Source organism: Callospermophilus lateralis, unplaced genomic scaffold (genome assembly GCF_048772815.1).
Source record: "Callospermophilus lateralis isolate mCalLat2 unplaced genomic scaffold, mCalLat2.hap1 Scaffold_63, whole genome shotgun sequence".
In the NCBI taxonomy this organism is placed as follows: Eukaryota; Metazoa; Chordata; class Mammalia; order Rodentia; family Sciuridae; genus Callospermophilus; species Callospermophilus lateralis.
The window spans coordinates 3,118,914-3,132,153 of NW_027514713.1; the positions used below are offsets into that span (position 1 = coordinate 3,118,914).

At 40.2% G+C, this 13,240-nt stretch overlaps 1 protein-coding gene across 1 annotated transcript in view; it reads left to right on the top strand.

Moving 5' to 3' along the window:
- The first annotated feature begins 812 nt into the window (after positions 1-812).
- Positions 813-13,240, top strand: part of LOC143389512 (ankyrin repeat domain-containing protein 50-like) — a 52,521-nt gene continuing 40,093 nt past the window's right edge. The window contains exon 1 of the mRNA XM_076842523.1: positions 813-1,324. Coding sequence (XP_076698638.1) covers positions 813-1,324 — 512 coding nt within the window. The remainder of the gene's footprint in view (positions 1,325-13,240) is intronic.

A 13,240-nucleotide genomic window follows, 5' to 3' on the forward strand; every position in this document is an offset into this window, starting at 1 on the left:
TTTTTGAGATTGATGGGTGAACTGTAAATAAGCTTTTACTATATGGCATTTTGCACTAAGATATTTTTGTTTGTTTCGTTTTAGTTACTTATGGAAATTGTGGATTTCCTGGACATCTTAAGACCCAGGAACCCGTTTATTAAGAATCTGCTGTCTTGAAAAATGCATTTTATGAATGCTTTGGATTAAGAAGGTGTAAACAGTGGTTTGTCATGTCTGCCACATAAGAGATAATCTGAATCAGTTCCCTTGCAGTTACCCAGATGCCTAAAACTGGCAAGAACTAGTACTTGGAGTGGTCATCCTTCAACAGGAAATACAGAGCTACCTATGTACTATATAAATGCTATCTCTTTGGTGACGTTTAAGATAGTGGACAGCTTTTCTACATCTGATTTTCATACACACAATTAACACTGGAATTTGGAGAAGCATTGGTTATGTATTGAAAGACTGAGTTTTCTCTTTTTGAGTTTTCCATATTTATTATTTCATCTGTATGCTTTAAATCTCCACAGTCACATAAACTCCAGACATAACAATGGAGCTATATGACCCATCAAGATATACAAAAACTATTGGCAAGCTTTGGAACCAGTTGTTTTTGCATCTGTTCACAATTAATATATTCTCTGCTAATCAAGAATATGGAAGCAACTACAGTCATGCACATTGTATTGATAAATTGTGACTGTTGAATTTTTCTGTAACTGGTTGCTTTTGTCATTCAAATGCAAGTTATGTCCAAATGGATATAAAGACTTTGTTGGTGTACCTAGCTCCTAGCCAGTGTGGAAGATAGAAAACCTATTATGACTAATCCTTGGGAAGAAAAAGTCTGCAAAATGGCCCAAACGAGTTTACTGCTCAGGAAGCAGTTTTACTGTAGGGAGTGGGTTTTCCACAAGCTTCAGCATTGCCTCCAGGAGAAATCCAGCTGCTGCAGTAGTGCTGTCAACACACCTTCGCTTGTGATGAATTCTGGGAATAACCCTGGTGCTGTCTCAGGAAAGGCAGCTGCCTGGGGTGTGTTGTTGGTAGGAGGGCCTGGTAGTGGCAAGACAGCCCTGTGTACTGAACTCTTATGGCCAAGTTCACCTACAAGCTTGCAGAGAGGTTTACATCACCAGGCTTTGGCCTTTCATTTCTGCAAAGCCCAGGACTCTGATACTTTGTGTGTTGGAGGGTTCGTTAGAGGTCTGGTTGCCCAGATATGCTACAGTGGACTACTCCAAGGATATGAGGACAAGCTACGAGATCCAGACATTCAAAGCCGTGTACAGCCTGGGGAATGTGAGAGGAACCCAGCAGAAGCATCCAAAAGGTAACAGCAAAGAATGTCATAGTGTTTTGGTTTCTGTGCAACAATTAGTGATTTTTAGCTAGTTTGTTTTTTTTTTTTTTTTGAGGTACTTTTACTAGTTCTGTGCAGTTGGGCTTAATCTGTGGTTGTGAGTACAACTGTTTATTTTAGTATGGGAAGAAACAAAACTTGGTAATGCACAGTATATAGATTAAAAGTAAGTCTTAACTATTGTAGTTTAATAACAGAATGTTCCGTTTCTAACAGTAACTGTCAGTGGTAAGAGGAGTCTGTTCTTATGATAAAGAAGAACAGTTAGCTGCCTGGAAACCAGGCCTCATTTTCAGGGAGGATGAACTATCTATACTGTGAGCTGAAGTAGAAGAACTCTCAGTGTAGAAGCCAGTACCTTTTGTTTATAGTATATTATTTTTTACATGAAAATTTCTCCTTAAAAGGCATTATAGGCATTGAGAATCTGAAGAAAATTTGCTAATGTGTTTTTGGGATTATTTCCATATTAACTTATTGAAAAGTTGAATTATAAGTTTATGTGATATTTATAACGTAGTGAAAATTTTGGGATTATTTTAGTGCTTTTAGTGAGTGGTGCAGAGAACATTTTCCCCCCTAATTTTAGTTAAGCATTTGTTCATGGTGAGTGGACTGATCTAAGCAATTTGCTTTTTGAAGTGACTGCAGATTCAAAATCTGCTCAAGAAAACATAATTTCTTGAGAATATGATTTTTGCCTGTCACTTCCTTAGTCATTGTGAAAGTGGCAATTGGTTATTGTGTGCTGGCTGTTGACTCCCTTCTACTTGAATGACTCATTTTGTCACACAGCTTTTTCTCCCCATATTAACTAGGCTTTAGCAGGTAAAAGTTTGTGCCCCAAGGATTATGGAACACTGTGCACTGGAGGTTTGTATGAGTGTGTCTCCTGGACGATTGGAACAGTTTTAAGTAGCTCTGAAAAGGGGGATGCTTGTTTTTATGGTCTCCTCAAATCTAGTGTCATGAAATATATAAAGTTTGAAGGCATATTGATAATATTTAGTAATTATAGCAAACAGTATGTTGGTCATTGTTCTAAGAGTTTTATAAATATTAAACCATTTCATCTTCATAATGTTCTGTGAGGTCATTCCCATTTACGTATGAGGAAACTGAGGGGTGGAAAGTGAAGTAAACTGTCCAAGCTAGTTAAGTGGCATTTGAAGTATCTCTCTCCATATTTGTAATAATAGGTTTCTTTTAAGGAGTTGATAAAAAGAGGAGTGATGTAGAAGTTGGTGTGCAGTGAAGTTGGAGAGTGAGGGCTGGTTCACAGTGTGGCTAAGAATGAGGAATGATAGCGTAGAACTGAACGTTGTAGGGGTTATTAAACTCACAGATGTTAGGGTCTGTAAACAAGTCAGAATGGCGCCTGGCATTTTGCAGAGGGAATGGTTTGTGAAGTAATGCCAGAGAACCATTAAGTGTGGCGATTCCTTATTGGTTGACTGCTGTATCTAGTTTATGTTAATTAAGATATGCTGTGTGGAATGTATATATACCCCTCCTGTCCTACAATAAATGGCTCCTGCTCCTGCTGTATCAATGTACACAAGTTGTTCATCACCCCCCGGTTATTTTACTGCAGCCGAACTGTGGCACACAGAGTTTTGCTTTTGAGAAGTATAGGACTCTTGGGGCCTTTTAATCTGTCAGTGCAGTCCAGTGGAAGTCAGGATGCATCTTTTGGTCATCAGAATCAGGCTTAAAACTGTTACATCATTCACCAGTCTATGAGGATGCCTGAGTTAATGCTTGTGGCACGGATGGGAGATGGCAGGTGTGATGGAGCGGGTCCATTCTGCAGTCACTGTGATTGAGCCAGTGAGGGAGTCTTGAAAATGAAAATTTCCCTCTTAGGAGACAATGATCTCTACACAAAAACATCTTTTATTACTTTTTCTCAAGATAACCATCAATAGTGAAGACCTGAGTTTTAATCTCTTTGTCATCAGTAAGTTCATGAACTATTTGGATGACACCTAAAACAATTACTTTCAAAGAATTCAAGAATACCCTAATTAATTAAAATTATATAATTTTGTAATTTATTGGAATGCATATATAAATTTCTAACACCTAAATGTTTAAAATCCTGATAACTATATATTTTTGATGTTGTAATACTTAAGCATACCTCTCACTATAGAATCATTGATTTTTCTAAAAGAAATTTTTCTCTTACTCAGTTGTTCCTCATATTTTTTTTTTCTTGTGTAATTTACAGTTATTATCTAATTGAAGGAAGAAAGAAGCATTTAGAGCTATTTGTGAAAACCGCACCAGCACTGCTTTTCTGATTGACAGTAGGTGCTATTCTTGATAGTGGGTGCTAATCACTTTGTCTTTCCATTCTATATTTCCTGTGTCTACACTTGCTTGCCCTTTTACCACATTAACCAGTAAGAATTTCCTCACTGGATGCTGCCCCTCCATCCTGGATTTCTCACCCTCCAGAATGGAGAACTGAATAAACCTCTCTTGTTTATAAATTCCACATTCTCTGATATTTTGTTGCAGAAGCAGAAAATTGACTAAGTCAACTGACTTCTTCAATAGGTCCTTCAAGGAATTTTAATAGGAACATATTCTATCAGGGCATGTATAGTTGTAATTTAATAGCCAGACAGTGGGACAGAGGACCATTGTTTTCAAGGAGTTGTGGTATTTTGATGGAGATAGAAGTAGCTATGTGATGAGATGAAATATAAGCAAAGATACACAAAATCTTTTTTTCACTTTAAACAAAAACAAAATCCAAAACCAGCTTTTATATTGTTATTTTCTTAACATTTAAAATCTGATAATGTTGATAGTTCCACATAGTCATGTGAAACAATTTATTAGTAGTGAGAAATTGATAAAGAAAAAACCCTTATTCTCAGATATACTAAGCTGGGGGAACTTTCAAAGAAGTGATTTAGTAATAGATGCTTTTTTAGCCACTTACTTTTTTTTCAGTTTTTCTTTCTATTTTTCCCTGTATTTTACTCTTAATACTAGGTGAAACACATAATATTGTATGCTGACTTCTTACATGCAATGATATGACTGTGTATTAACATTAAGTACCAACTTGCAGAGTTCCATTTTCCTGAATAACAAAGAGAGGTAAAAGGAATTTCATATTAATCTAGTTCCATACTGTCATGTTCCCTTCTGACTTGGCACAGTATGTCATTTCTTAGATTTAGTTGTCATGAATTTTTTTTTAATATCAATTATTTTTTTTAAATACTTTTTAGTTGTAGATGGACATAATTTTATTTTATTTATTTACCTTTTTGTGGTGCTGTGGATCAAACCCAGTCCCTCATATGTGCTAGGTGAGTGCTCTACCACTGAGCCCCAGCCCAAATATTCTTTTAGTTGTTGATGGACCTTTATTTGTTTATATGCAATGCTGAGAATCGAACCCAGGGCCTCACACATGCTAGGCACGTGCTCTACCACTGAGCCACAACTCTAACCCTAATATCATTAATTCTTAACCGAAAATATTGAGAGCAAATGCTGTGTGTTTTTAAGAACAGTTCATAAAAAATTTCATACAATATTATGTGTTTCACCTAGTATTAAGAGTAAAATATAAGGAAAAATAGAAAAACTGAAGAAAAAGTAAATGGCTAAAAAAGCATCTTGTACTAAATCAGGTGAGCTGTGTTAGGTTGATTTCTGTGGGAGATCCAGCAGTGAGCAGAGTAGGCAGAGTCCTACCTTCATGGAGCTTGAATTCGTATTTCTGTAGAGCGAAAATAGCTAAGGTAAATAAGACACATTAATTTCTGTTGTTGCTTTTTCATTGTATTTTTAACTAATTTTGGAGTTTGATGATTTTTCCAGTTCTGTTGTTAGTGGAACACCATCACGTTCTTGGACTGGCTTCTTCCATTCCTGCCCCTTCCACTTCTGTTAGGGCCTTGTGTGTCTTGTTGGACGGCCCTTGTCTAGAGTTGGCTTAGAGGGGAGCCCCCTGGTGACCTGGGACTGCAAGACGCCTTCCAGTATCCAGGACCTGGGGAGGGGCTGGAGGGTGCCTGAAGGCTGGGTCTGGTTGGAGCTCCGGGTGAACCTACTCTTGGGCCTTGAACCCTGGCGTCTTCGTGGGAGATGTCTGGCACAGAGCTGGAACTCCCGACCCTCACCCTGGTCATGTCAGAGCCTGTGTTCATTTCAGGCCAACATCTGCAGGACCAGGAGTGAGTCTTCTGTGTGTGGCATGGCTTCCTGGGTTGCCCTGTGGAGTAGGAAGAAAGAGTGTCTCCAGGGCACACCATATGAAGCATAGACAGAATGAAACTGTGATGACAATTTAAGATCAGTTGTCTAGGTTTTGAGAGTTCAGCAGGAAACTCGAGTCCATGGTGGAAGGCAGCGTGGCTTGGTAGGACAAGATGGCAAACTGGGAGACCACCCTGACACTTGTTGTTGTGTCAAATAAGAGTCCCTCAATGATGGACTGTTCTTTCCCCGCTTTTTATCTGTTTCTGTAGCATTGATGGTTCTTCACTTTTCTCTCTCTCGACTTCTACCTTCTGTCCTTGCACCCCTTCTGTTAGGCATATGTTGTATCTCGTACCCCTTCTGTTAGGCATATGCTTCTTTATGACATCATTTCTGATGAATTTTTTATATGGACCCTCGTGCTTTGTGCGGCACTTTACATACCATAATGCCAGCTGTCCTCTGAGGGAGAGCAGCACACAATGCTGCTGCCCACCTAGACTGTCGCAGCCTAGCTGAAAGAATGCTCAAACTCTTCATGTGCACAGCTGTCTTACTTCATGAAGCAGTGCTGTGCTGCTGAGAACATTCTCAAGCATCCTTTTAAACCTGTACTAGGAGTAAAGGAGGGAGAGGTGCTGCAGCCCACTTGCTGGGGGCCAGGTTGCTGGACCGTGGGGTGTGCATTTTCATCTTCCACTCTGCGACATGCCTCCAACTGCCCTTGGAACGTCTGTCCATTTATGGGCTCGTAGTAGTGCGTATTGAATTTTCATTTTTCCACTAGGCCACCAGCTTTTGCTTTGTTGTCAGGTTCTGTGTGTTGTGAATTTCTGTTCTGTTTGTGTTGTAATCAGGATAGTAGTGAATGCATCCAGAATCCCTAATGCCTAATAATTACGTTCTTTAGTTCTCTTATGGAATTTTCATTGCTGATTTTTGTAGCTTCCATTTGTTGTTGGAATTCTCCATCTTTCACCCTTTTATATACATCTATTTTCTCCAATATTTTAATCACAGTTATTTTAACCTCTGGGTATTTTCTCAGCCTATATTAATTATCTTTTTTCTCTAGATTACTAATCTCCTAATCTTTGCCTTTTCCTATCTAACAATTTTTTAATTGTATGTCAGATGGTGATAGATGATCATGGTGGCAGAGAAGGCTTTCCCTCTCCCTGCTTGGCCAGGCTGGTGAGGAACTGGTGCAGGTGAGAGCAAGCTGGACTGGGGTCCTTGCTGACCTTGGAAAGGCCTCTGCTTCCTGTCTGTGCTTGGTGTAGTTTGGCTGGTCAGCTCTGCTCAGCTCTGAGGACTTGTTAATTCACTTCCCTGGGAGATGTTAATGTGTGGTGCTTTTGGCCTTGATTCCTTACACATCCTGGAGTTTTGTGTTTAAAGCAAGCATTCTGGCTTAGCAGAATTCTTCTCTCACATGCCGCCAGTGGAGCCCTCAAGGTGGCTTTAGACACACCTGGCCTGGTCTCTCAGGCTTCTAAGCACAGCCCACAGTTTAGCAAAGTCCCGTAGGGAAAATGAACCTTGTGTTCAGGACCCATCACACATGCACTCTGCTCCTTAAAAGGGACACACTGACTCCTACAAACCTTGCTGTCTTTGCTCCCTTGGTAGAATCCCTTAAGGCAGCCCAGTCACAATTCTTAGTCTGCACCTGTAGAATTACACGTGTCCCCAAATCAACAAATGACCCCTGAGAAGAAACCAGCAGTCACTTTGTTCCTCACTTTGAAAGAGCTCCTGCTCTGGAGTTCCAGTTCATCTCATTTTCTTGCTTTAGCAACCCCCTCATGTTGGTAAAAATACAGTTGTCATTTTTCTCTCTCAGTTGCCAGTTGCTACAGGGGAGGTTGGTGCTGGGGCCTACTGTGCTTCACCCTGCAGAAGGCCCTTGACTTTCCTTGTTTTACTGGATTTATGCCTCTGCTCATTATGTTATTTCCTTTTTAAAAAGTCAATTTTGCCCCTGCCCTTATTTCTCTGAACAATACAATTGCATGTTTTAAGCCCTTAGCAATTTTCTGAGTTACTTTAGCTTAGACGCGAGTACACGCTTCTGGGTTTGCTGCCTTCTGCTGAGTGCTGAGTTTCATTCCCCCTCTTGGAACTCTGTTATTCTTACTCCAGGGGTTATTGATCACCTTACCATTCTGTCCCCAGGGTGACCGACTATGAGGGCTGCAAATGAGAAGGTCAAGTTCCTCCTGCAAGCTGCTGACTTCTAGATTCAATATTGACTTGAAGTGGTTACTTGCTGTCTCCACTGCGGCTAGCTCTGTGTGCTCCACTGAGCATACTCCCCACATTTTTAATTTCATCTTTTTTTATTGTTGTATTGGCCCAGCCCGTGTCCCAGCTCTGGTTTCAGCCAGTGAGTCCTAGTCTGGAGGCTGGGGACTCCTAGTTCCTTCACTCCCACCAGCAAGCACCCAGGTACCACCACAGGCTTTGGGGCAAGCAAGGCTTAACGAATGTGGTTTTTCTGTTTCTGACTCTTCTTCTCTTTGGTTATATCTTTCTTTATGTTTTCATGTTCCATATCTCTGGGCTATGTTTTAGCAAGGACTACACAGTTCAAAAAATGTGAAAGTTGGGCTGGGGATGTGGCTCAAGTGATAGCACGCTCGCCTGGCATGCGTGCGGCCCGGGTTCGATCCTCAGCACCACATACAAACAAAGACGTTGTGTCCACCGATAACTAAAAAATAAATATTAAAATTCTCTCTCTCTCTCTCTCTCTCTCTCTCTCTCTCTCTCTCTCTCTTAAAAAATGTGAAAGTATTGTAGTCACTAGGCAGAAATTCAGGGACACATATTATCCCACATTTTGGGCAAACTTTTTCCTGATTTTAATTTTCAAGTACATTTACTAGGTTTTTTTGGTTTTTCTTTTAAACTAATAGGTAATATTCCATCCCAAACTGGTTGAAAGTACTAATGATACTTCTTTTTCTTCTTCTTTTTCCACATGCTTTAGATAATGATTGGGGTAACTTTGTTTCTAAGAAAAGAAGATAGAATCTAAGTTTGTTTTCCAAGAGAATACATGATATATTGATTGAAAATTACTAGTACTTTAATTTTTCTGCTTTACTCTCATCTTCTGTAGGAACTTAATTTTTAAAGTCTGGGTTTTTTAGACAATTTAACAATTTGTTAATGAAGAGATGGTCAATGATTTCAGAAAGTACTCAGTGCTCAGAACTGCTTTTTAGAGCAAGCAGACCTCATGCTCTGGGCAAGTACTCTGCCACTGAGCCCCCTGCACAGCCCCTAGATTTATACTGTTTTGATGCTAAATTTCACCAGATGATAATGGCATTTCAGCTCCAATATTCAAAATAGATAATATGCTAATGCTACTTGGTGTCAGTAAACTTTCACTATAACAAACGTCTGAGCTAATCAACTTTGAAAAGATTTACTTTAGCTCACAGTTTTAGAGGCTCCAGTCCCTGATGAGGTGAACCCATTGCCTTTAGGCCTCGGGTGGGACTGGTGGCAAAGTAGAAGGACTCTTCTCATGGCCTGGTGGTGAAAGAGGACGAGGAAAGGGCAAGGGTTCCACTGTCTCATTCAAAGCCCCCCTTCGTGACCTGAAGACCTCCAAGTAGGTCCCACCTTTTAAGGTTCTGTTACTTCCCAGTAACAACAAGTTGGGGACCTGATGTTTATCACATAGGCCTTTATGGGACATTTATCCAAAACATAGCCTAAGTGTAATCTGATTTTTAAAACTTCTTAAAATCAAGGTAATTGATGATGAATGTAGAAAAAAGTATTGATACTTTAAACAGTGTCTTATCTGAGGGTACTTTGGGTGGGTGCACCTTGGTGACTTTGCAGTAGCTAGCATGCAGCAACAAGATGAAACCTGCAACAGCAATCTTTGTGTATTGAAGGCACATTCTGATAAATCACAGAAGATCATTGCTGACACCTTCTTGCTCTGTCCTCATAAGGTAGCAAAAGGATGAGCCAGCTTCTGAGATCTTCTTTACAGGGGCACTAATATCCCATTCCTGAGGGCTGTGCCCCTCTACCCACTCACTGCCTAGAGACCACCCCTGACACGTTGGAGGCTAGGATTAAATCTGTGAATTTTGGGAGGAATGCAGAAATTTGGACCATAGCTAGATGGTTGTTTATGTTCAAGTTTTAGGTGTGTTTGAAGGAGAAAATGAATTAGCATATACACCAAATATATTTGATTTATGAGACAAATACCTTTCATTCCTGTAACCATCACATCCAAGGAGAAAGCCACTGATTAAAAACAGCTGCCAGTTGTATCACTCCTTAGACATACTTTTCAGGGTTTGAATATGATTCCCTGTGTTTATTACTTGAGAATTTTGGTTCTTTATCCACTTTTGGAAGTAGAGCAGTTTGAAATAATACACTGCTTTCAAGTAGATCAGTAATTTTGGTTTGCTATTATTGTATTCAAAATTTTCTCTTCTGTCCCCATTTTATTTCACCAGATGCACACAGTTTTTCAGATAAAATCTATTTTTCCTTCTTACTGCACTATTTAGGAGACTTAGGAAGGGGTAAACAATCGCATGACAAATCAAAATCTTTGTATATTTAGAGCAGAATGAGAAATCGCTCCTAAAAACTGTGTTTCAGTAACATTCCATGATTATTGCATCAATATTGCTTTGCTCATAGGCCAGGGAAATAACTGGAATTTTAGCATTCAGGGAGTTAAAGTTTGAAGTATTCTTCTCACTTTTAGAATCACTGGAAGGCACAGTGTGTGTGTGTGCATGCAGGAAACTTGAGGAGTTCTGAGTCCCAAGTGCACTGCAGTGGGAGAGTTACCTTCCTGTTCAGAGTGTGAGTCCCAGAACCTTTCTCTGCTCCTTTCCATCTGGCTTGTTCTCCTGTCTGAGTCCTGTCTGGTTGCTCCTCCTCGCATTCCTACATCGTGTTCTCCCAAGTCCATAACAAAGAAATGCCTTGTGTTGAGTCAGTGCATTTTGGTGCTATTTAATAACAAACATGATTGAAGAGTTTATCTCAGAAAACATGCTGGAGACACACATTTGCTTAGGGTGTGTGGTCTTCAGTGAATTCTTTCTATCTGTATTTCTTTATTGCTTTCACATTCTCTCTCAAAGATCAATGAATTTAATGAAATATAACTTTGCCTTTGATTGAAAATGAGTTCTCTGGTACTATTATTTGAACAAAAATAGTGGACCTAACAGCATTCGAGGATTGGGGAAATGTTGGGAGCCTATGGCAGTTAGTTAAACTGTGACCTTCAATTGAAAAAGTGTTTAAAGAAGTAATGCTGTTTATTTCAAATAGCTGCAAATATTTTTAGTTTTTTTGTATTGTCCAACTTTTTTAGAATTTTTAAATCATTTACTTTGTGTTTTTAGAGGACAAACCCAGAGCCTCACATGGTAGGCCAGGGCTGTACTGAGCCACATTTTGTTCAAGTTTTATTTATCAATATCTATTATTTTTAACTTTTTAGTTGGAAATACATGGTTTGGGGAAATGCTCTTGCTGGCATGAAATAGAACTATTATTGATATTAAAAAATCAGACTTTTCTCAGAAGGTGCACTTCCCTCGATATTACAGTGGGCCAGAGCCAGTGATGGTGAGGTGGTGTGTGGAGGGAGCTTTGCCTTTGAGATTTTTATGGTGACACGCTGACGTACTCACCAGGAGCATGACAGCTAAGGAACTGTGTGACCCCTGCACTCGGAATTGGAATACCGGGTCAGTACAGGATTGTTTCTTTAGAGCACCTCTGAAGTCTAAAGAAAATATTGAGTCCCCAGTATTCCTCTGAAGTGACCACACTAGGTTTTGCCATATTTGAAAAGTAGACCCTTTTCCTAATGATGACACATTTTTTGTTTTGTTTGTTTTTGTGTAGGTTTAGCAGATCTCTGGAGAGCAGTTTAGTTTGTTTCTTCCTAGAACCCAAACCAAAAAGTCACACAGTGGGCCATATTCAGTCCTTGGACACAGTGAAGTGGGGGCAGCACTGCAAAGATGGTAGGAAGCAAAATGGATGCGTTGTGGGTACAAGATACAGAGTGTGCCTAAAAAAGTTCAAGTATGTCAGGAATTTAAGAAAGTAACTAATGTAAGAGAAAAATTTATAGGAGGTCCTATATTAGAGTTCTCCTGAGAAACCACTAACAAATAGATTTATTATAAGGAATTAGCTGACAGTTATGGAAGGTTAGAAGTTCCAGCTTCTGTCATTAGCAGGCTACAGACCTGGAAAACCAACAGATAGTTCCAATCTGAATTCAGAGGCCTGAGAATCCACAGAGCTGGTAGTTGAAGTGTTAGTCTGAAAATCAGCATTCTCTAAACCCAAGAAGGACTGAGTTTTTTGAGTCTGAAGACAGGAAAGGCTGGTATCCCATCTCAGGCATCAGGTGGCCACATCAGCTCTCTCTTCTAGACAGGGCTTCAACTCCCCCCACAAGAGGGGAGCAGTCTGCTCACTGGTCCACTGATTCATAAACACCCTCATTGACATGCCCAGAGCAATGTTTGACAAGTGCCTGAGCACCCCCCGGCCCAGCCAGATTAACACATGAAATTAACTAAAACAGCTCCCTTGGAGCTGAGTGTGAGCCAGCAATGAACTGTTGAATTTACTTTTAAAAATGTGACACTGGAACAAATGAGCACTGTTCTGGATATCAACACTAAAATAAACCTACTTGTTCATTAATTCAGTCAGTAAGTATTTATCGATCCTCACTTTTTTCAGGGTCCTTTGCTAACTGCTAAAAATCTAATGGTCAGTGATATGTAGGTGGCTCCTTCTTCCCCAGTTCCTTGGTTCCTTAGTTAATTACAGTCGTGATGGACCTTGATGCCTGTTCTAGCAGTACAGATGTTGAGATTCTTACCTGGTAGCTTTAGAGCAGTGTGTCTCAAAGACCTGCATAGTAAGTGACACCTGGGCTGAGCTCCAGGGAGTGGAGAAGAGGGGTGAACACTGTAGCAGGGAGCAGACAGCTGGGCAGGTCCTACATGTGAAGGGCTCTGTCCCCAGAGCCAGGAGATCTTCAAGGAGGTGAGTGTGCTCACCAAGAGCTGATGGCTGGTCCTGTCCTAGAAGACAGAGACACAGGGTTTTGACTCAGTGTGCTACTAGGAGCAGATGGCACCTTCCATGGAAATGAGCTGGTCTAAGAGCATTGGAACCTCCAGATACCAACTGAGAAGAAGACATCCCATTAACAAGTTTCTTTTCTAAATGAATTGCTCAGTGGTATACAAATTAAGGATAACGTCAGCCCCTGAGTTCTGACTCGGCTGACTTCTTGCTGCTCCGCAGGGAGCTGCAGGTTTTGTTTTTTCAGAGACAGATTAACAGTAGTAAATTATCAGTTTTATTTGCATTCAGTGAAATTGAATCTGAAAATCTCTGTGGAATACATTTCTGTAAGTTTGACAGATACACAGTCATGAATCCTCCCCAGTGATGATACAGAGCAGCTGTCACCCCCACATTCCCATTTGTTTGTCTTTTGTAGAACCCTGCCCTCATGCCAACCTTTGGAACCACTGACCTGTCCTTATAATTTTGTTTGTCTATGTGTCATATACATGTAGTCTTACATGCAGTCTTCTGAATGTGGGTCCT